Here is a 23894-nt window from a genome sequence, read left to right on the forward strand (position 1 = left end):
CCAGAGTTTTCTGGCAGGGGTGGGTAGGGGGAGGGAGAAGGATTTTCTTTCCCAAGCCTCTAAGAGATTTAAATCCTAAACTGGAGAAAAATATGCGCCACCTTCACAACTGTCCTTCACATCATTCCAGTCATGTCCCCAATGCATTAATCTTTTTTTTTATATTGTATCTTTTGTTTTGACATCTTAAAAAATCTTGCTGGTGGGGAAAGACTACCCTTCCCAGGACTAGTTAATTCCTAAAGATTATAATCAATTTGCTTGGGAGTAGCCTCTCATATGCAAACCTTTAATGCAAAACTCCTTTATTCAACTCTCAGAGACCAACTCAATATAGCTCCTGCTTTGAATCATCCCAGGCCGGGTACCAGGCAAACTAGAGATCATCCCTACAGCTTAAAGCTTGCCAGAATTATTCAAACCAGCCAATCCTAAACTGTCTACCCTGCCCTGCCTTGCTTTTCTCAGGGAATAAGGCTCTGACCGAGGCTTTCCCCTCATTCCTGCTTCTGCCTGCTGACCAAAACCTTCCCTGTGTGGTATGGCATGCCCTCTTCTCTCTAGAAATACATTTTTCTTTCAATGGCTCGCTTCTCTGTGTTGTCACCCAGTCACCTCTTATAAATTAAAATTCTGTTACAAATGAGACACTCCACCCCTACCACTCTTGTGTTGTCTACCTAATCCAATTGGAAACCATGTTACAAACTAACTTGGTTTCCAAAACCAGAAAGCAAATAACACTTCCTAACCCCCTCATGTACAAAAACTCTTGGAAGTTCTATGAGCATCTGAAACTCATGACTCAGAACTAAATGCAGTATGACCCAGCAATCACACTCTTAGGTATATACCCAAGAGAAGTAAAAAGACACTTGTACACGAATGTTCACAGCACTATTTATAATAGCCCCGAAGCGGAAAAGGCCCCAATGTACATCAACTGATAAATTAATAAATGAAATGTGGTATATCCATACAAGGGAATATTATCTAGCCATTAAAAGAAATGAATTGATTCATGCTACACGGATGGCTGTTAAAAACAATACATTAAGTAAAAGCCAGACAGAAAGCTACATATGCCATTTATATAAAATATATAGAACAGGCAAAATCCACAGAAACACAAAGTAGACTGGTGCTTTCCAGGTGATGGAGTAAGGGGGAATGGGGAGTACCTGCTAATGGGCATAGAGATTTCTATTTGGGGTTATAAAACGTTCTGGAATTAGATCGTGATGATGGATGCACCATCTTGTGAATATACTAATTACCACTGAACCATACACTTCAAAAGAGTAAATTTTATGATACGTAAATTATATCTTAAGAAAAAAAAAACCTAAATGGACTGGCTTTCCCTCCAAAACTACTCCTCCTCTGCTCATTACTTCAGTAACTGGGACCACATTCTACTCAGACGCTCAGGCCAGAAACCTACGAATTTTAACAAATAATTAGGTCACAATTCAAACTCCTTAATATTTCTATTTTCTCTCCATTCCAATTCCTAATTCAGGCCACCCTCATTTCTCGCCTACATTGTGATAACCACCTCCTAACGGGTCAATTTTTATACTACAACTGGAACTTTCTTTAAAAACAAAACTTTCAACAGCTCCCAATGACCCCAGCTTTAAGTTCGAACCCTTAATACGATTTATTCAACCCGTGGCGAACCGCTCCGGCTTCACGTTCCCCTCAAGCCCAGACAAGGCGCACCAGCCAGGCTGGAGAGTGTGGGCATCACCGCGGCCTTGGCAGGCGCTGGGCGTCCCCGACGTCGCTCCAGGCCTCAACCCGCTCGCAACCATCTCCAGAAGGAAGCTCTTCTGCCCGGCCTGGCGGCGTTTTGTGCCTCCGTTTACTCGTCGGCTCCTCACAGGTGCACTCTGAGGCGCCCCCAATGAATCCGCACACGTTTCCTGTGTGAACCGTGATGAACACAAACTTCAACTTAGAACTGCGGCGGCGCCCTAAACTCACCCTGACTCTTCCTCAACACTTAATAGACTTTGCCGGGCGCCGCCTAGACCCAAGGCCACATTGCCCTCCAGCGCCGCGCTCCACCTTGTCTAGCCCCGGGTCGCCGGGAAACGATCTCGGCCGCGCGCCCTGGCCGCGGAGGAGGATGGGAAACGAGCCGTGCGAATCGCTCTGCGCCTGCGCAGACGCAATTCGCCGCTGGGGGTGAGAGCGGCGCATGCGCAGGTGCAAGGTTCTCCGTTGAGAAGGTGCTACGGCGGCGCCAGAGGTAGGAGGAGTCGGGCTTTGGGGCCCGAGTCTGCACCCGGGAGAGGCAGTCCGGCCACTTCGGGCCTTTCTCGCTCTCCTGAGGGAGAAGAGCCCTTCTAGCCGCGGTTAGAGGCAGGAGCCGCGCTCGGGTGGAGGGGGCCAGGGCTGCCTGAACGGAAGAGGGGTGGGGGATGCGGATACCCACGGAGTGACGGCCTCGGGGTCCGTCTGGCGATCGTAATTTGCTGTCTGTCTTTATAGCTGCCAGAGTCCTTGGCAACCCCTCCCCAGGTGACAACCCGTGTGTCACCGGGTTGGGGGAAGCGGGGGTCGCCCCACACCTGCCCATTCATTCTTTCCGCGTCTGCTGTGATCCTGGCGCCGCGGTAGGTACAAAGCTGCGTAGGCACAAGTCCCAGCCCTCTGGAAGCTTGCAGTCTCGTGGGATCCATTATTTCTTTCAGCATATACTGGTTGAGCACGTATAGGAAATGGACTGTTTTAGATTAATACCAGCAGAGATGTGGAGACTCATGGCAGTGTGGAGGCTGGAGTTTGCTCTAGCTCCCCACATCCAAAAGTTTGCTTAGCCTGACGTTCCAAGTGTTCGGACAGGAATATCTGCTTCTCCCTGCAGCCTTCTCCCCCACCACTTTCTCTTCGCTCCCGATTGTACCAGACTCTTTGCAGTTATTTAATTCAACAAATAATTGTCGAGCTCTTATTACAAGTCAGGCACTTTGTCAGCAAAGAGAATACGAAATAAAAAAGGTGAGTGTGTGCTCTCCTAAAGTTTTGAGCGTAGTAGGGGATAGATAACAAGTGAATCAAAATATAAGAGCCGATGCCCTGAAACCACACTGTCTGGATTTGGCCCGTCCTGCCACTTGAAAAGCTGTGTGAACTTGAGCTGATTCCCCATTCTTGTGCCTGGCTCCTTGCTGTAAAGAAGGGATGACAATAGATTCTACCCAATAGAGTTTCTGTAAGTATTCAATGAGTTAGACTTGTAAAGCACTTGGGACCACTGCCTGGTATACAGTGAGCATTCAATAAATCGAATACATGTGGGACTATAACCTGTGATAAATGCCATTGTGAAAACTGTGTGTAATGACAGAAAATAATGGAGGAGAGGGTTCACTGAGATAAAGGACAAGGGCAAGCTTCTCTAAGGAGATGGGAGATGAGAATGAGCCAGCCATGCAAAGTAGATTTTAGGTGCTCGTGTCAGCCCAGCTGTGGAAAACTTGATGATTAATTGAATTACTTGGGCAGAGGAAATTGCATTATTGTATCTGAAATGAACTTTCTGCCACTAGGTTATTTAGTTTTGATTTTTGAACCCCACTAAAATGTGCCAATACAAATAAACATGCCCCTAAGGCCCTAACCTTTACATATGGACAGCATTCTAGTCATGGAAATTAGGAGAGTTGCTGGGGTGAGAGGATGCAGAAAAGTGACCTTTTACTGATTTGGAAAAATTGGTTGTATCAGTGAGGGATGAGCCTCCTGTCTTCCTGTCTTTTGTTTTTTCCTGAGAGTTCAAGTGTACATTTCCCTCCCCGCCCCCCATTTCATTGCTTGCTGATAGAGCCTCTGAGAGCTGGAGGCCTTGGACCAGCGTAGGCCTAAGAGATGGTTTTTCTGGATTTGGGGATTATCTTGTTTCTGTGGTGACTGCCCTTCATGGGACTCATTCCCCATATTTCAGTAAAAATTATACTCTTCCAAGATGCACACATTTTTCTGCCTGTGATAGAACTGCTCTGACAGGACCTTGGAACCCTCTCCCCTGTTGTGCTGTGGGATAATTAGTCTGCTAACCAAGCTGGAACTCAGTATTTGACAAGGGTGTTGTTACTCCAAAGACCCACATGCTCTTGTACCTCCCTGGAAGAAATGGCATAACATGACAATATCTGTCTAATTACTCTTAGATGCTTTTGGCTTTCCACAGGTGAAAAATTACAGGAACCAAGTGTGCTTTATCACCGTGGAGATCTTGGAGAATGGCCTGAGCACCAAGTCCATGTATATATTCTACCTCAGAGGCATCTGCTGGACAACAAAATCTCTCACATGTGAACTTTAATAGAGGTAAGCTTTAAACGTGCTGTTTAACATAGGTTCAATTTGAAGAAAGACATTTTAAATCATTATGGAGGGGGAAATGTTACTTTTTGCTCAATCGTGCAAACTCTCCAGGTAAGAACTAGTGAGGAACTGTAATGAAGCTTCGAGTGTGAACGAGGCCCAGCTAAGCTCACACTCGAGCTCACTTTCTCATCTGTGCACAGGCCCCCAGATCTACCCTCACTTCTGAAGACCAGCCTGAAAGCCTTAAAACCAGTCAGGTGATGGATGAGTCAGACGATGACTTTAAGGAACTCTGTGCCAGCTTTTTCCAAAGGGTTAAAAAGAATGGCTCCAAGGAAGTGTCTGGGGAAGGGAAGACACAAAAGGCCTCCAACAGCACCCAGATAAGAAGCAAACTGAAAAGGACCAAACCAGCTGCTTCCAAGAGCAAAACCCTGCAAGGCCCTGCTGAGAGGAAAACTCGATCTGGCAGCCAGGCCCCACGGCCTCAAAAGCAGAGGGCACCCAAGTGGCCGGAGAGTGAACCAGCTCCCCCTGAGAATGGGGAGGGAGGTGTGCATGCTTCTGCTGTGCTCCAAGACAGCACGTGGAGCACCCAGACAGGTAACCAGCCACAACCACTGCCAGAATGTTCCCACAGAGAAAAGCAGAGGTGAATTGTACTATTTTTAACCAGGGGTTGGAAAACTTTCTGAAAAGGACCAGCTAGTAAATTTTTTTGGCTTTGCAGGCCAAACAGTCTCTGTCACAAACTTCTCAGCTCCCTAGATGATATGTAATTGAATGGGCTGTGTTCAGCAAAACTTCATTTACAAAAACAGGCAGCCATCCCAACAACCAGAGTTTGCCAACTCCTGTTTTAAACAACAGTCATAAAAAAAATAGAATCCCAGGATGAATTTTCTATATGATATGTTTGGGGTCTTCTGCTATTAATGTTTACATCATGCCGTTGACATGAGGAACATGAACATGGAAATAATGCTGCTTCTCTCATTTTCTTGAATTCACTCCAAAGTGGGTAAGTTGCAGTGGGCCAGCCAGTTTCGTTAGGCTGCTGAGAGTGGAGTACGAGGGTGCCATGTGGGTTTGAGTCCCAGGAGAATCTTCTGGTCCTTCCTTTCTCCTCCAAACACCTTTTATTCTTCTTCTTTTTTTTTGTTTGTTTGTTTAAAGCACCTTTCTTATCCTGCTGCCCCTGGGGTACTAAACCATATGCTTAGCATACATTCTTCATGCAGAACTGAAAACCAGCCTTGCATATATAATACCGCACAAGATCTCTGGGCTCCTGAGTCCTGTTTCTAAATTTTTCTCACCTTCACTTCCTGATCTTAAATAACGTTTTACCTATGTGGTCAGCATGGCCTCCCAGTGCGGTGGTGACAGAGACTGTTGTAGGGCTTCAGGGATGTGGTGGAAACATCATTGGTCCTTCCTCCTCCCTCTGAGAGTCTGGTGAAAGCTATGCATGACTTCCCCCCAGAAAACTGCACCCCTACACACCTGCAAAATTGACACACAACTGCTTCATGGATCCCCCCGGAGGCCTTCTGCAGATGCCAAGTTAAAGGAGAACTTCTGATCTAAAAAGATATAAGTGTTTGTCATTAATAATTCTTTAGTAACAGCTTTATAGAGATAAAATCCACGTTCTGTAAAATTCGTCCTTTTAAAGTGTGCAGTTGAGTGATTTTAGTATATTCAGAGTTGTGCGACCATCAGCATTACCTAATTTTAGAACATTTTCATCACCCCCAAAATAAACCCCATGCTCGTTAGCAGTCACTCCCCATTCCGCCTCCTGTGACAGATATTTATGACAGGTGTGTTTATATTACCACAAACAGTGAGGCTACTGACAATCAGTACTATTCATACCTGGGAGGTAAACCTAAACCCGTCAGTAAAGGACCCCTTTGAAACCTGAGGTCTAACCTTTGTGCCTTGGGAGAGTCTTGTTTCTCCAGCTACAGTAGATGCATGTGAATATTTTCTTCCTTGCCAGAGGCTGCTCCTGACAGCAACTCCCAGCCGCTTCCTTCCTGTCTGACTGTGATGGTGCCAAGTCCCTCCAAACCCCGGGCAGCAGAGCTGGTCCTACAGCGGATGCAGCAGTTCAAGAGAGCAGACCCCGAGCGTTTGAAACATGCTTCTGAAGGGTGCTCCCTCGAGGCTGCGCTTGAAGAAAACGTCCCAAAGGGCCCTCAAGAGGAGATGATGGCGGGGAACGGTATGACGGGAATAATCTGTCTTCCCAATGGGATAAGTTCTAACCCTGGACAAGCAGAGCCAGGCAGGAACCAGCGTTCATTGAGTCTCTGCTGGGGGCGGCTCTCTGCCTGGCGGTCTACCTTCGCCACTTCTTTGTATTTGGCCAAAGAACAGAGGGTCCCTTGGGTCATTTCTCAGCTTCTTTGGCAAGGTGCCTCTTCCTTCCTTTTTTTTTTTTTTTAATTTTGACTTTTTATTACAAAATTTTTCCCATTCAAAAAAGTCAAAGGAATATATTACAATGAAGTCTCACTACCTTCTATCTAGATTTAACAATTCTATAAATATGTTTCTTCTGTACCACTTGAAAGTCAGTTATAGACATCGTGACGCTTCACCCCTAGATTCTCCTACATAATCACAACACCATAAATATACCTGATTCCATAATATTGCCTGGTACCCAGTTCAAATTCAGACTTCCCCAGTTGTCCCAAGGAAATCTTCTGTAGCTGATTTCTTTTTCTTTCTGAACAAAGATTTGTCTCACTGTGTATGGCTGTGGCTCAGCAGATTCTTGGCCTAGACCCTAGAACAGTCCCCTTGTCTGGTCCTTGTTTCTTCATGATACTAACTTCTTGAAGAGTCCAGAGAATTGTCTTAAAATTCCCACTTTCTGGGTTTGTTTGATTGTTTCCTCATGGTGTCATTTAACGCCTTCCTGCAGGGAAGTGCCGTGCACTGTGTGTTTCACCACCCCAAGAGGCTCCTAATATCCACCTTGGGTGCCATCTCAAGATTAGAATCGGTCCATCCTCTGGTCTGATGCTGCGAAAAAGACTCTGCCTTTAAACTGAGGATGGCATTTCACCCTGACCTGGTTCTAGGATGGCAAGGAAAGGTCGCTGCAGTAGGAAAAGTTGAGCCTGGAAGAGACAACTTAGATTTGTTGGGATAGGAGCCTTACAAACGTGGAATGCCCAGGGTTGCCAACTTTAGCAGAAATGGGGAATGAAAGGAAAGTTCGTTAGGACCATGATGCTCAGAGAATAGTCCTGGACCAGCAACATCTGTCTGACCTCTCAGTCTCCACCTAGACCTCCAGAGTGCCAGCCTGCAGGCCTGCACTTCAGAGATCCTCCTGGGGGTTCCTGTGCCTGTTAAAGTTTGAGGAGCACTGATCTGCAGGCCTCGCTTAGTGTCCAGTCTCCCTGCTGCACAGGAGGCTGAGCAGGGCTAGGTCTAGTCTCTGCATCCTCCCCCTGGTGTCTGTGCTCTGCGAGGTCTGAGGATGAGCTGGTCCTCACGGATCCTTGTGCCTCTCCACAGGGTCTGGGCTGGGGCTCCCGGCCATGGAGAGCGACGCTGAGGTGGCCTTGGTCCTCCAGCGGGAGTTTGGGCAGGAACGGGCATCTGCACGTGACGACAGCCTGGAGGAGAAGGGCTTGTTCTTCTGCCAGCTCTGTCAAAAGAACCTCTCGGCTATGAATGTGACGCGAAGGGAGCAGCATGTGAACCGGTAGGAGCGGCAGCTGTCACCTCGGGGTGGCCTTTCCCGTGGGTGTGACCAGATCCTGGTGGGAATCTTGGGACACCCAAAATGACAGCAGCACCTCAGTGCTGGTGCCAGCCTGTGCTTGCTTTTTTTTGAAACTGCTTTACTGGGATATAATTCATACACCATACAATTCACCCATTTACAGTGAACAGTGCAATCGTTTTTACTTACATTCACAGAGTTGCACAGCCATTGCACAATCAATTTTAGAAAGTGTCACCACCCCAAAGTAAAGCCCAGACCCATTAAGCAGGCGCCCCATTTCCCTCTTTCCTCAGCCCGACAGCCACTAACCTGCCTTCTGTCTCTCGACTGGCCTGTCCCGGACATAAGTGGACTCACACAGTATGTGGCCTTTTGTGTCGGCTTCCTTTGCTTGGCAGTTCTTTCAGGGTCCAGCCATGTGTCAGTGCTTTCTTCCTTTTTATGGTTAGATAATATTCCACTGTACGATGGACCACATCCTGTTTATCCATTCATCCACTGGTGGACGTCTGGGTTGTCTCCCCCTTTCAGGTTTTGTGGATAGAGCTGCTGTGAACATGCTTTTCACGTACTCCTTGAGTATCTGTTTTTAGTTTTTTGGGTACATACTTAGGAGTGGAATTGCTGGGTCCTATGGTGACTCTACTATATCCTTGCTTTCTTCAGACACCTTTGCTAACAGAAATCTAAATGCAGTGTCTGGAGGCTGACTGCAGGCCGTATGGAGGGATTAGCTTTGGGGGAACCAACTTTGGCCCACAGCACGTCCACACTGACGTGGATCCACGTCTCCTACCCACTTTACCATGGAGGGCGGCTCTTCTACACTTATCCTCTTCCTCCAGGTGCTTGGATGAGGCTGAAAAGGCACTGAGACCTTCTGCACCTCAAATCCCTGACTGCCCAATTTGTGGCAAGCCATTTCTCACCCCAAAGAGCAGAATCAGTCACTTGAAACAGTGTGCGGTGAAGATGGAGGTTGGCCCACAGCTCCTGCTCCAGGCCGTGCGGCTGCAGACAGCTCAGCCTGAGGGGGCTGGCAGCACACCGGCGCAGAGGTGAGTCAGGTGAAAAAGAAGAAAAATGTGTTTTATTTTTAAAAAACCTTTTGGAGGACAACAGAGCCCTCTCTTATTCTGGAGATAAAACATTTGAGGAGGAAATTGGGCACAGTCTCCACAGGGAATGAGGAGGAGACAGATCTCTATCCTCAAAGGCGTTGAAATGGACCACATGATGTGTCAGCAGAAAGGACCAATTGGATTGGACTCATTTCCACAAGGTCCTTCCTGAGATCTTCCCACCCCACATTCCTTAGCTGTCAAGAATTCAGTAATTCTCTTTACCACGTGCATTTCAAGCGTGGCCTTCAGCTCAGTGTGGTCCAGTTTCCTTACTGTTAATATAAGATTACTCAGCACAGTTCAACAAATTGCTGAGACAGAACCATAGATCTTTTTTTTTTTTTAATTACTTTGTATGAATTAAATGCTTAAAATAGGAGGCCTTGCTGATAACCAGAAACAGGTGGCAGTGGGTCACTTCCCTCCACGTTGGCCTGCCACCGTGGACACCATAGTAGGCCCATGTTACAGGGAACAAAGTAGCGTGGGCCATGAACTTCTGTGGGTTTGGGGCTTCTTTCCTTCGGCAGCAGTCAAGAGCAAAGGGAAGGCTGAGGGCAGTGGTTCTGTTCTGGCCACTGCCTCGCACACAGGTGATAGGCATCTGAGCAGGGCCACTGCTGAGATGGGTGGGCAGGGGTCCCTTCTCAGCTGGCAAGCTGTCCACGTGTTAGCACATCAATGCCAGCATTGGAGAATTGAGCCCTAAGGCCTCAGGATGGATGGTGTCTAAGCCACTGCTGACCTTTGGCAGAACTGGACTGGAACGGCCTGCCCAGGTAAAGTGTATCTGCTTTTTAAATACCTCCAAGAAGTGAGATAAGATGTACGTGGGGTCCTTCTGGAAGGTTGTTAGAGTAGGAAAACCACAGCAAATGGACTTGCTCCATGGCCAGCCGTGGGGTGTTTTGACTCTGGGGTAGTCAGAGCTCCTGTCCGAGCACCCCCCTCACCCCTGCACCTCAGTCCAGGCCCTGCCTGCTGGGCCCCGGGTGCAGCCTGCAGCAGCTGCCAGCAGGGCCGGGAGGAGCTGGGGCGGCTCCTGTCCCTCTTGGAGGCTGTGGTTCTCAGGCAGGGTCCCCAAGAGGCTGGAAGGGAATTAGGGCTCGCTCAGATCTGAGGGGAGACCTGAGGTTCCGGAGCCATCCCTGGCCCAGCGGAGAGTGCCAGAGGTGCTTCCTGGCGCGCCCACACGCCTGCCCCGCAGGCGCAGGGATGGTGGTCCTGGGTCTGTGCTCTCTGCTCTGCTCACCTCGCCCTCCTACTTCTTCCCTAGCCTGTTGGGATTCACCAGGCAGTCTAGGGTCTCTCCAGCCAGAAGATCCTCTAAGTAAATCTCCCCCAACCCAAATGAGACACTGCACAACGACCTCTGAGTCAGCTGAGCACATCGGTGGCCTAACCTGGGAGGCCCTTCCTTTAGGCCTTGGGCAAAGGTGCTGCCCTGGGACCCCTGCAGGAGGGAAGGGATCCTTTCGTGGCCAATGTGGCCGGGACCACCTAAGGGGCATCTGGGTATTGATGGCAGCAGAATCCAGGGAGCTGACTCAGAGCCATCAAGTGCTGAGGGTCTGGTCACATCTAGGGTGTGCGGGTACCACTGTCATCTTTGTATGTCTGCCAAGAACCCAGCTGGGCAGCATCACCTGGAGGGACCCAGACCCTCCCATGTCTGAACTGTGCTGAACTTTTGGCCCTTAGATCACGCGAGCTTTTGTCAGGCACAGAGTGAGCACAGAAGCCATTGATGCTTCTGTCTATCGGGTCCACATTTATCCTTGTTTTCTTGCCCCCACTGAGGAGGAGGGGTCCAAACCTCTCGGGTCCATTGGGGACCCCCCTCAGAACAGAAGATGCTCACAACTCTAGCCCTCACTAACCTTTCTGCCCGGCTGGCCTTTAAGCCTCAGCAATCATATTGGAGGTCTAAAGCGGAAGGGAGCCACCACCAAGAAGGAGCCACGGAAGAGGCGGAAGGTCGCCGAGCCTGAGGTGTCACCTGAGGACCTGCAGGTGGCCATGGCTCTGTCCCGGTCCGAGATGGAGCAGGAGGTTGTGCCGGCGGCGCTCAGACTGGGAAATGTTTTTTCTGAGAGGATGGGACTGGGAGCAGGTACGCAGCCGAGAATGGTTCTGTGGGGGAGCACACAGCAGCAGCTGAAGCTGCCACTAGTGGACCTCAGGATGGGAGGATGACTCCATGCTGCTTCTGTTTGTCACTAGAGAAGAAGAGTCGCAAGAAGAAAGCACCTGCTTCCCCACCCCAGCTGTTAGTTCAGGACCGGGAGACCACAGGGAGACAGATAGAGGATCGCGTGGCCCAGCTCTTTGCAGAGGAGGTGGAGCTGTCCTGCACGCCGCCCCTTCCTGCCAGCAGAATTTTAAAGGAGGAGCTAAAGAAGGGCAGCTGGTGTCTGCGACCGCCTGGAGGGAAGCAGAACTTTCTGTGGGAGGGCAGCGCCCTGACCGGGGCCTGGGCTCTGGAATCCTTCTACACGGTCAGCCTGGTCCCCGCCATGGCACCTCAGCGGCCCCCCGAGGTGCGCTCCCTTCCCAGCACACACAGGTGGGCTTGGGGGAGAGTTTGGCGGCTCCGCTCCAGGACTGCAGCACCAGATACCAACACCTGGGTGGCAGAAAGCCGGAGCAGGAGGAGGGGAGGGGAGAGGAGGAAGCCAAGGAGCATAGCTTGTCGTCCAGTATGTTCCTTTGCAGCAAGTAGATGGCTCCCCCGGTAAGAATGGGGAAGACCACTGGGTTCCCAAATGCACCGTGCTCCTGGAGAGCTTGTTTAAAGTGCAGGGTCCCAGGTCCTGCCCCCAGGGGCTGGTCTAATCTGCCTGTGATGGTGCCCAGGAACCAGACAGGCCTGATGCAAGTGGTCTGGACTCAGTACTCACCCACTGGAAGCAATTTAGACACTAAGAGGGTGGGAGCCCCGGGAACCATTCTGCAGACATGGAGGCCACGGGCATGGCCTTTGCCGTGATAGGGAAGCCTATCAGATGGTGACAGCTGGTAATGGCAAAAAGCTTCCCAGGGTTGCTCTGGGATGGGGCTGGCACCTTGAGGACCCTCTGTGTGGTGGCTGCCGTAGTGGCCACAGACTCACCCCAAAATGCCGACTTCTTTCAGGAGCCCACGCGACCACCAGTGCTGCCTGAGAGGCCAGAGCTGGTGCAAACGCCACCTGCTGTCCACAGTGCCTGCCCTGCGGACCGCAGCCCTGGGAACCCGTTGCCCTCTGCCAGCCAGAGGGAGCATCAGGCCCTGCAGGACCTCATGGACCTGGCAAGAGAGGGGCTGAGTGCCAGCCAATGGCCCTGCACCCAGGGCTCAGCCGGCTCTGGAGGGGCCCCAGGTGAGACACTGGCCTTCGGGGCCTCCCCTCCCTGGAACTGTGGCCCTGACACGCTAGCCTCTGACTTTCCCTGGCTCATCCCTGTGTGATGGGGAGAATGCAGTCTCTGTAGGTGCTTTCATTTTTCCTCAAAGGTGAATGTGATTTCGGTGAATGTCACAGTGTTCCTTCAGCTGTGACCAGGGGCAGCATTTTGCCAGACTGAAAGGTCGTGAGGGCTGATTTCATGTGTCTTACTCCCGTGTACCTCTCTGCTCGGGAGGGGGTGGCAGTGAAGTTTCGCCTATGACGGGCCGTCCTCGGCCAGCCCAGCGATGCCCTTTCCCTGGCAGTTGATGTTGCCGGGAGGAGCTGTTCTTTTACCCTGTGAATCCTTCTCTCAGGGATGGACTTGCTGCCTGGTGGCCTTCCACTGACTGGGTTTGTCCTGCCAGCCAAGAAGTGCCCGGAGATGGATCACCAGGCTTCGGTAAGGATGTCTGGCCCTGCTCCTGCCTCTGTGGTCTTGGCCACAGTGCTGGTTGTATGTTCAGTGTGGCCAGCTCAGTGCTGGCCACCAGGCCCTTGCACGAGTCCACTGGTCCCCTTTGAGCTGAGCCAAGTGAGCACTCCCCAGAGCCATCTGTCCCCCTGTTGGGGAACTGCCTTAAGGCTTTTTGTCCCTTTTGTTGTTGAACCCTGGGGACACCTCACTAACCCGGCCCCAGAACCCTGCTCTGTCCTCAGGCCCAGGGGAGCACCCCTGCTCTGTGAAGGTGCCTCGTCCGGCCGACAGCTCTGTGCCCTTTTCTCTCAAAGCTCCATTCACTCGTTCAGGACTTACTGCACCCTCCGCTGTGCAGTCCTGGAGGCCTCAGCCATGGTTTGTATTCTGTGTTGGTGACAAATTGGGTTAGATGCTGGGTTTTCATTAGAGTGGATGTCATCCTGTTAGCATATTGGTTCTCAGCCAAGCATGTCTCATCAAGGTCTCCCTGGAGACCTGGCACATGTCAGAGTAGGGATGCGGAGCTCCCCACGGCCGGCCCCTCAGCTGCTTGGGCTCGGGGCCCATCTGTCACGTCAGGCTGGGCTGGTGGGTTTCCTGGTGGGGCTGCACACCGTCTGGCCACCGTGTCCTGGTGAAGTTGTCACTGCCCTGTAGCTGCACAGGCTGCACCTCCCGTTTAAGCCAGGGATTCTGTGTGACAGAGAATTTGAGAAAGGACTGGGTTTTGCTGTTCCATGTCTTTGAGTGCCTGAAGGGAACTTAAAAGTGGAGTCTGACATCGGACCCTTGTGGGGAGCCGCACAAAGGCCCCACTTGCCACCTACACCCCCTCCTCTGGGCACCTGCAAGGCGAGGCGGGCGCCAGGTGGAGTGGCCACTCTCCTCTCATTTCAGCTCTCTCTTAGTTTGCTGGTGGCTGACTTCAGTGCCATGGTCAATAACCCCCACCTGAGTGACATCCAGTTTCAGACGGACAGCGGGGAGGTGCTTTATGCCCACAAGTTCGTGCTTTATGCCCGATGCCCACTTCTCATGCAGTATGTAAGTGTGCAGCCTCCTCGCCCTCCTCCCTCCCCTCCTCTCCCTCCCCCTTTCCTCCTCCCCTCCTCCCCTCCTCTTCCCTCTCTGCCCAGCCTCTCCCTCTGTCCTCCTGCCCCCTTAGCTCCCTCTTCGAATGAGCTCAGCCTCCTCCCCTCCACCCCCTACTCTCCTCCCACCACCCGTGAACATTTCTCCCCCATTGCCATGAAGGTTGTGCTCTGTGGAGAAGACACATTTGAGGTTAGAAAGTGGTGTGAGGAGGGGACCTCAGAGTTGGGAAACATTAGATTATTTGTTCCATTGAGTAAAAGTCCTTTTTTTCCCCCAAGAATTGTTTCCTTTTTCTCTGTTTGCATAATAGTAGTCTTATAATTGACCTCTTTAAGGTTGAGCTGCTGCGACATTTCTGTGCATTTGACTTGAACATCGCGTTGGCAGGAGCCCAGGAAACTGCCGTCAGTCTCGTCAGAATGTTCTAGTGCCTTTGATATGTCTGTCGAAAGCGGACTGACCGGGTTCCTGAGCATCTATCCCTGATTTGATTTTGAAAACAGACAAGTTTTATGGCCTAATATGCAGATGGAGTGACACTGGCTAACGTCCAGCCTGGGACAAGATCAGAGGTTCCCAGGACCTCCCAGGCTGTTTCCCCCCAAGTCACAACTGTCTGGTGGATAAACCTTCTGTGTTTATTTCTCCTTCAGGTGAACAGTGAGGCCTTTTTCGCTGTGGAAGATGGTGATGTGAGGGCCCAGCGTGTCCTGCTGAGTGACATCAGCGCTGCGGCTGCCCGCGCGTTCCTGTGTTATCTCTACACTGCCGACACTGTCCTGCCTCCGCAGCTGGCCCCTGACCTGAGCTCTCTGGCCCACAGGTCTGGATTGTTCTTTCTGTTTACTTCACAGCTTTTGCCATCACCTGACAAGGATTAGCTGGTTGATGGCCCGTGGGAAGGTCGGGGCTGAGTCCTTCCTGTGCCTTTCAATCCCAGGTTTATGCCCAGAGGTGACCTGGAACAGGGTGTATTGACTGGAAGTCTGGCCAGAATGGATGCTTGCAAGAGAGCTAACTGCTGGCTGAGGAGGGCCCCTGCAGAGTCCCATGACTTTTAGGTCCCTGGGCATGATGCCAGGGCGGCCCCAGCCTCAGCCGCCAAACACTGCTACTCTTGGGTGGTTCCGCCACCAAAGCTGAACAACAGCCACCTTTCCCGAGTCGCAGAGAATAGAAGCAAATAGAAGGTTTGGTCCAGGTCCCATGAATTTGCAGCCTCCTGGTTTGTCCACGCTAGTGTCTCAGGAGAGAGGGCAGGTAGCTCAGCAGAAGAAAAGGTCTTCTACCTCCTGACAACGCTCTAGGGCCCCTTGGATGAAACCTTGTTCGTTCGTCCGGGGCCACGTCAGGTGTGTTCTTGGGGAGTACAGACTCAGCCCCTGGGGTTGCAGACGTGCCGATGAGACCACAGAGCCATCAGGCAGGTGGCAGGCTGGTGCAGCCCCAGCCTGGGCCAACCCGGGGCAGCGTTGGTGTGTCCTGGTTTGCATCAGTCACGGTGCTTTGGGTGCCCTCCCGGCTCACAGCACCACCCACCCCTGCGCTCTTCACTCAGCCCAGCAGCCCTTCAGGCCTGCGGTCAGTGAGCCCTCCTGAAAGGCTCATGAGTCTCTTTCTAGAACTGAGTGGCCTGGGGTGCTGCTGGGTACGAGCGCAGGCACCGCCTTCACAGGCGAGCCGGGAAAGGCCAGGATGAGTCCTGGCTGTCCTCTCTGTGAGGACTCCTGCTCCGAGCCTCCCGCACCGGGGCGCCCGGCACAGGGTGGGATGACACATGATTTTCCTGTTGCAGGTTTGGTGTGAGTGAGCTCGTTCACCTGTGCGAACAGGTGCCTGCAGCGATGGATTCGGAGGGCGGGCCGCGGGAGGAGCAGGAAGGTGAGGACTGTGAAAGCAGAGCGGAGACCTTCCAGGAGCTCCTGCGGGCAGTGTGGCTGGAGGAGGAGGAGGAAGCAGAGGCTCTGGTGAGATCCGAGGACCATGAAGAAGACAGAGAAAGAGTGAATGAGGCAGAGATGGAAGAAATTTATGAGTTTGCAGCTACTCAGCGAAAGCTTCTCCAGGGGGAGAAAGCTCCAGAGGTCGAGGGAGAAGCTGACCAGCTGGGGGAGGATGGCCCAGTTTCTGGAGGAATCTTCACAAGCGTTGAGGATAAAGAACAGTCAGGAGACGAAGAACAGATGGAATCATCTGGGCGAGGGAGAGATGAGGCCCCAGCCAAATGGAAAGACATCAGACTGTCTGTTCCCCTGCCCGCTGGGGTCCAGGGCTGGGACGGGGCAGAGCGGGCAGAGTCCCCGAAGGAAGGGCTGGACAGTCCCCGCTCTCCCAGCCCTGCACGGGGCCTGACAGAGAAGAAGGAGAGCACCTCTTTGTGCTCTGAACAGCCCTTCTCGTCATTTCACGCCGGACACCCTGTACTGTCCCAGGTGACAGGTGATCGCAAGGAAAGAAACGGCACCATCTGGGAACCAGGAGTGGGGAGTTCCCCTCCCTCTCCTCGCCAGCAGGCAACCCCCTCACCCTCACACTCCTTCCTATCACAGTCCCCTCCGGGCAGGAGTCCCCGCCAGCCACGCGCTTGCCCTCATCACACCACTGACCTGTCCCCGCCAACCCACCACTCACAGGGCACCGCTTCCAGGGTGGCCTCCCAGAACGCACCAGCAAAGCCAAAGAGGGCAAGGAGCCTTCCCACATCACATAAGGAGCCCAGCCAGAAAGGCAAGGAGTGTGGTTCTGTGTTGGCATGCAGAGGTAAAGGGGTCCTGATCTCCCCAGAAAAATCTCCATCCATGGACATAACCCAGTCAAAACCTGGCTGTTTGAGTTCCAGGTCTCAGAACTCTCCATCTGGCGTGAACAGAGAAGATGAGATTATCCTTTTATTGGATTCAGATGAAGAGCTGGAGCTAGAGCAAACCAGAACAAAGTCACTTTTGAATGGTCCCCCAGAAGAAAGGAAAGTTCTAGAAGTGAGCACCAAGTCCTCTGAGCTGTTTTCCATCATCGACGTTGATGCGGAGCAGGAACCTTCCCAAAGCCCACCAGGAAGGGAGGCCATGCTGCAGCGGGAGGTGCAGGGGCCATCAAGGAACCGGGGCTCTGTTGGGGGCAGAGGGACCTCCCGGCTGTTCTGTGACCCTGAGAGCAGCCGCGGCGAGGACAGCACCACAGACACGTCATGGCTGGTGCCTGCCACCCCGCTGGCCAGCAGAAGCCGCAACTGCTCGTCGCAGACCCAGATCATGGGCCTCGGGTCCAGGCCCTCAGCAGATCAAGTGGCCCCACCTAAGCCCAGGGCCCTGTTAGAGAACGGGGATGTGCCAGAAGCCACAAATAAGTTTTCAGTCATTGTGCCCCAGATGTCATCGTCACGCTTGGGCCCCGTCACTCCTGGCAGCTCTGACAGTGGGAGGCAGGTGTGTAGAAGCCTGTCCAGTCTCCGTCCCAGACACCACCAGCACTTCTCTCCTCCAGCTCCCTGTCCCGTCTCAGGAGTCCTCACCGATCTCACCGGGCAGCTCCAGAAGCGCCCGCCACCTGGCCCGAGCCAGGCGGCTCAGGCCACAGCCAGTGAAGTGGTGGAGGTGGAGGACAGTGAAGACGAGCAGGACGGGGCCCCCCAGCAGGCAAGCAGCAGCCCCCTGCTGGACGGTGACCCCCCGATTCCAGTCGACGACTGGTGTTGGCACGTGGAGCCCCTCTCACCAATTCCGATTGACCACTTGAACCTTGAGCGGACCGGCCCCCTGAGCACCAGCAGCCCCGGCAGTAGGGCAGGGGGCGCCCCGGACAGTGGTGACTGCCACTCCCCAGCACTGCTGGGCACCACCCCCATCCGAGGAAGTTGTACTGGCCTAAGAAAGGCTCAAGAGAAATCCCCTGGGGCCGGCTCCCTTGGGAGCAGCAGGCTGAGCTTTCTGAATTCAGCTCTGTGGGAAGACTGGGATGGAGAGGAACGGAAGTCCCCAGAGGCTCTTCCTCTGGCCCAGATGCCGGGTGCTGATGGAGCTCAGAAAGCAGGAGAGTTTCAGACGCCGAGTGAGTAGTGGGAGGGTGTCTGTCTTTCACACTGGTTTACAGTAAGGGGCGTGGAGGGTCGTAAGGACAACCCGGGGCCTGCTGACCTGCGGCACGCCCTCCCCTTGCTGCCTGACCCCTCCCCATGGTTGGGAGGACTGGCTTGCTATCACTCACGTACTTAGCCAGTAAGTCAGGGCTTCCCAAACTGCCTGGAGGCTGCAGCTCACCTGGGCACCGTTAAAGATCCCCGTCTCTGGACTCCACCCCAGAATACTGAACCAGCACCTCCAAGAGTCTGTGACAGGCACCCCAGGGGCACCTTCAAAGCAGGCACGGGGGGTTTCCTCAAAAATTCAGAGTTGCCATCATTACCCAGCGATTCCCCTCTTAAGTGTACATTCAAAGGAATTGAAATCAGGACTCAGGCAGGTCCTCTGCATGAATGTTCACAACAGCATTATTCATAGTAGCCCAAAGGTGGAAACAACCCAGATGTCCATCAATTGGTAAATAAAATATGGTCCATCCATACAGTGGAATATTATCCAGCCATATAAAGGAAAAAAGTGCTGACACGTGCTACCACCAGCGTGACCCCTGAAAACACGATGCTTAGTGAAAGAAGCCAGGCACGGAAGACCACACACTCTGTGATTCCATTTATATGAAATTCCCAGATTGGACAAAACCATACAGATAGAAAGTAGATTAGTGATTGCCAGGGCCTCAGGGGAGAGGAGAACGGGGAGTGCCTGCTTGTTGGGTGTGGAATTTCCTCTGGGCTTGATGAAGATGGTTTAGAATTCATTAGAGGTGGTGGTCACACCACACTGTGAAAGTACTAAGTGCTACTGAATTGCTCACTTTGAAATTTGGCTATGTGAATTTCATCTCAATTAAAAAAAAAAAACAAACGAGGGGGCAAGTGTGGCAAGTCCGCTGCGCGCCTCCCTCCTTCCTCATCCGCCCCTCTGGTGTAGGGACGCCCCTTCCCAGCTCATTTCAGTCACAGGAGAACCAAGGCCCCCGGTGTTGGTATGGGCCCCTCCAGGTGCTCCTGCCCACCTCCCCGCCTTCGGCTGGGCAGATCCAGGGAGACCCCGGGAAGGGTCAGGGTGACACTGAGCAGTGACTGGTGACCGAGAAGCAGAGCTTGTAGGCAAAGCATCTGCCCATGACCTGGCGTTTCATTTCCTCCTAAATTCCTAGACCAACTGGGCATCGCTGACCAGCGCTTTCAGCCTTGAGCAGACATCAGAATTGCCTGGAGAACTTAAAGCACACGTGGGCCGGCCCTACCCAGAGCTTCTGCTTCAGGGGTCTGGAGTGTGACCAAGAATTTGCATTTCTAACGGGTTCCCAGGTGGTGTGAGAACTGCTGTAGGTCTGAGACTTTAGGCCAGGGGACCTTAGAATCTGAGGGGAGATTCAGGGGCAACAAATTCACTGAAATTATATAGAGAATTTTGTGCACTATTCAGGAGACAGTCTGTGGTTTTCACTGGTGTCTCAGAGGGCTGCATGCTTATAAAAAGGATAAGAACCAAAGTCTATATGTTCTTAAGCTGCCCCATTTGTCTTTAAAATACTGATTTCTTTTTTTAAATAACAGCATTATTGGGGTATGATTCATATACCATAAAATTCACCCTTTCAAATGTACAATTCAGTGGTTTTTTTAGTACAATATTCTGCAACTGTCACCACTATCTAATTCCAGAATATTTTCATCACCCAAAAATAAATCCTATACCCATTGGCAGTTGCCCCCCCATTGCCCCTTCACCCTGGCCCTGGCCACCACTAGCCAGCTTTCTAGCCCTTCACACAGCATCAGCACCACGTAAGCCTGTGGGCCTCTCACCGTGTGCTGTGTGACGATTTCCCTTGGGAAGACATGATGGCGGAGTCAAACAGCGAAGGGGCGGACATCACTGCTTTCCTGGAGCAAGTGAAGTATTTCTCTGGGAGACACTGTCGGGGTCAGAAGAGGCAAAGCCAGATCTCTTGAGCTAAAACATGTGTTCTTTTGTTCTACCCAGAAGGTGCTAATCGGAAGAAGAACTTGCCCCCCAAAGTGCCCATAACCCCTATGCCAAGGTATTCCATCATGGAGACCCCAGTGCTGAAGAAGGAACTGGATAGGTTGGTGTCATTCTTTAAAGCTTTCTTATAAATGGTCCCTCCCTCCTGTGCATGTGACCAGGCTCAGCAAGGCTGAGAGCAGAAGGACGCGCCACAGAGCTCCACCCTGGGCTCTGGTGGCGGGAGCCTCTGGCTGGTGGGGGGGCATGTGAGTGGCTGCCAGCTCTCCATATACTGTTCCCCAAATCACCCAGGGCCAAGAGCCAAGAAGTGACAGTTTTCCATATCACCCATCAGGTGAAGGTCTCCCTGTGCCACGTGGATGGGAATGGGACCCTTAACAGTCTGAGGATGGAGACTTGATTTTTTTAAAGAACATCAAAACTATCACATCCTGGTGGGCGGGGATAGCTCAGTGGCCAAGTGCTTGCTTAGCATGCGTGAGGTCCCAGGTTCAATCCCTAACACCTCCATTGAAAAGAAAAGAAAAGAAACTATCACATCCCAATGAATGCTGCTGTTCACCTTTGGCACTGTGGAGGTCATCACTACCACCACCACTCAGAACTCAGGGAATGGCCCTTCCGGAATATTCCTCAGAACAAGCTCAGTAGGCATGCAGCATAGATACTAACTTCTGAATGCTCATAAGTCAAGCGTTTAAGATTCAATTTACACAAAGCCATTAATTTAATTTGTTGGGTTTTTTTAAATTTAATTTGTTGGTAACTGTTTGCTCTCTGCTGAAGCTCACCTGTCTCCCCCTTCAGGTTTGGGGTCCGCCCTCTGCCCAAACGCCAGATGGTCCTGAAACTGAAGGAGATATTCCAGTACACTCACCAGACGCTGGAATCAGACTCTGAGGATGAGAGCTGGTCCTCACACATGCCCTTGGAGGCTCCTTGTAGCCAGTCTCACACCACCAAGACCTGCAAGGCTTCAAGGGCAGCTGGCCACACCCAGGTGGAGGCCACTTCTCGCCCTATTCCCCAAAGGTCCAAGGGGCCTGCCAAGACCAAGGGCCCCCAGCATCTAAAGCAGCAGCCTGGTGGAAGCAACCTGGCCCTGAGCGTGTCACCAGCCAAGGAGGTGCCTCCAGGCCCTGATGGTGACACCCAGCTCCTGGCCTCCCAGGAATCCACGGCCACCTCTGCGGACAGCAGTGACAGCTCCTGTAGCTCACAAAGGTAACTAGATGGAGGGACAAGGCCAGTGGCTTCGTAGGCCTTCTGACCAGTGAGTCTGAGAGTTGGCGTAAGTGAGTCCTAATGGCCAATGTTCAGAAATCTTCGTTGCCTTCCGGGTTTGAATGACAGGACACCCGGGTGGAGTTAAAGGGCAGCACCCGTGGGCCTCCTACGCAAACCTTTGGAGCTCCTGCGTCCTCACCCAGGTGATGCTCCCTCAAGTGAGGCCAGCCTAGCACGGCTGCCCTCGGCAGTGGAGTCTGGCTGAGAGCGTGATCCGGCTCAGGCCAGTGGCTAGAGTACCAGGAACACAGCAGCCTGGGGGTCCTGCCGCCCTGGGGGTTGTCCATGCCACGTGCTGGGCTCCTCAGGGGACGCAAACAAACTCCTTCCCTCCAAGAGGCTCCTGGTCTCGGGTAGGGGGCTGGAGAGAGAGAAGGGGTGTTGCAGATGTTACTGCCTGGTTCTTTTCAGTTCTTCCTGTGAGTTTGGAGCGGCCTTGGAGTCTGCAGGAGAAGACGAGGCAGGTGAGGAGGGGGTTAGCGCTTCGCAGGCGGCCGTCCAGGCAGTGGCCACAGAGGAGGCCGTGAGGCGTTACATCCGCTCCCAGCCGGCCCTCTACCGCAAGGTCCTCCTGTACCAGCCCTTCGAGCTGGCAGAGCTGCAGGCCGAGCTGAAGCAGCAAGGCATCTGCATGGCCATGGGGAAGCTGCTGGACTTCCTGGATGCCCATTGCATCACCTTCACCACAGCTGCCGCCCGCAGGGAGAAACTGGAGAGGAAGAGACGGCGGCGTGTGGGCAAGAAGAAGCAGGGCAGGACCAGCAGGCCTGTGCCCCCCTCCCCATCCCCGGCCATCAGCAGCCTGAGGGTCTGCAGCCCCCTTCTTGAGCCTGGCCCCCGCGGGGTTTCCACTCCCCTATGAAGTAATGGTGGCACGCACCCAGATTGGATTCCTCCTGGCTTCTTTCCCTGGAGTGGTACACCGAGGTGTCGCCCGCTGGATTCAGGGCCCTGGCCCCTCCCTCCATCTGTGCCCGCCGTGCATCTTCTTTTAACCTCGTTGGGCCCTCATTTATTTCAGGAGGGTGGTAGGCTACCACCAGCTGGCCAGGGTGAGGCCTGATTCGGCCGCGTCTTCCGCTGTCTCCGTCCACCTGCCACAGGTGTCTGTGTCCCGAGGTGGATGTCCAGGTCCACAGTGTCCCACCTGTGTCTTCCTTCTCAGCACCTGGGCTGTAATCCTGGCTCCACCAGCAGACCAGGTGTCTACAGGCCCCACACTGCCAGGCCCTAGGTGTTCTGCTGGCCCAGCCATCCTGCCCAGACACCTGTCATTGTCACCAGCAGTCTCCAAACGGGCCAGTGCAGAAGGCCCAGCACAACTCTGAAGCCCCCCAAATAAGCACGTTGCTCATTAACTGGTTCCATTGGCCTGTGTTGTAGGTGCTGGTGGGGTGCAGGTGAGGGCCAGGAAAGAAGTTTAGGTCTCCTTGTCCCGGTGAAGGTCTCGTCCTGTTTTAAATACCGTGCAGTCTGTTTGATATGATGTGCAATAAAAACAAAAAGACTTTATGAAAACCTTCCAGATACTACACTCTAGAAGAATAAGGAGGGAAACAGGCTGTGGAGAGGGGGCCCACAGCCCCCCTGCTGCCCCCACACCCACGTCTGCACAAGGCCTGTGCCTGTTCTTCGTCTCAAGGGGTGGCCCAGGCCTGCTGCTCCTCGTTCCTCTGGTTCTTAGATAGCACATGTTCATTCTTTCCTTCATCCACGTTTGTCCACACACCCACACCAGGAGCTGAGCTCCTGTCCACAATGCTCCAGGAGAGGCTGGAGGCCCGGCAGCATGGCCGGGGTTTGTTACATGCATGCTCGGGCCGCCTACACCCACGGAATCAGAGTCTGCATTTTAACAGGATGAGTTTGTGAAGCCTGGTCTGGCCTGTGTGCTGGGCCCTGTGGAGAGAGTGGTAACAGGTGCTTCTGGTCATCTGGTGGAGGAGACAGACTGGCCTGGCCTGTGCTGGGTGCCAGGATCAGTGCTCGGGTGGCCCAAGGCACAGCTTCCCAGAAGAGGGGCTTGTGAGCTGGGCCTCGGGTGTGCAGTGTTCAGGGAGGTGAACTGGGGCTTCTTGAACGTGTGTTGTGCATCCTGATTGATGACCAGGCGGACAGGACCTGGCCGTGCATGCTGCCCAGGGGCAGACGACTAGAGGGAAGCCAGGGCTTAGGTCACACTGCTCTGACCAGACTGAAGATGGAGCCTGGCCTGTTCTAGAAGCTACCATGTGTTTCTTGTATGAAGAGCTTGATTCCCCCTCCATGGTACAGACTGTTTTAGGGAAATGAGACAGGAAGAAGGGCGGCTTCTCGGGGTCCTGACCTGGCTTCAATGGCTCGTGGGGGAGATGGTGCAGCTTTG

General features: G+C 52.8%; 1 protein-coding gene across 6 annotated transcripts; it reads left to right on the forward strand.

Annotated features, from left to right (window-relative positions):
* The first annotated feature begins 2150 nt into the window (after positions 1 to 2150).
* SLX4 (SLX4 structure-specific endonuclease subunit) lies at positions 2151 to 23051 on the forward strand. Of its 6 annotated transcripts, XM_074346401.1 has the most exons (17): positions 2151 to 2257; positions 2500 to 2624; positions 4202 to 4341; positions 4542 to 4944; positions 6350 to 6574; positions 7885 to 8074; positions 8944 to 9156; positions 11127 to 11335; positions 11446 to 11762; positions 12358 to 12583; positions 12967 to 13052; positions 13968 to 14114; positions 14819 to 14988; positions 15961 to 18212; positions 20237 to 20339; positions 21050 to 21466; positions 21941 to 23051. In XM_074346401.1, exons 4-17 carry the CDS (start codon positions 4602 to 4604, stop codon positions 22389 to 22391), a joined length of 5349 nt encoding a protein of 1782 aa, XP_074202502.1. In that variant the 5' UTR covers positions 2151 to 2257; positions 2500 to 2624; positions 4202 to 4341; positions 4542 to 4601; the 3' UTR covers positions 22392 to 23051. The 6 variants fall into 6 exon arrangements, with proteins under 6 accessions (XP_074202502.1, XP_045368676.2, XP_074202504.1 ...); XM_045512720.2 differs by having other exon boundaries at positions 2500 to 4341; XM_074346403.1 differs by lacking the exon at positions 2500 to 2624 and having other exon boundaries at positions 2156 to 2257.
* Positions 23052 to 23894: the final 843 nt, after the last annotated feature.

Source organism: Camelus bactrianus, chromosome 18, assembly GCF_048773025.1.
Source record: "Camelus bactrianus isolate YW-2024 breed Bactrian camel chromosome 18, ASM4877302v1, whole genome shotgun sequence".
Lineage (NCBI taxonomy): Eukaryota > Metazoa > Chordata > Mammalia > Artiodactyla > Camelidae > Camelus > Camelus bactrianus.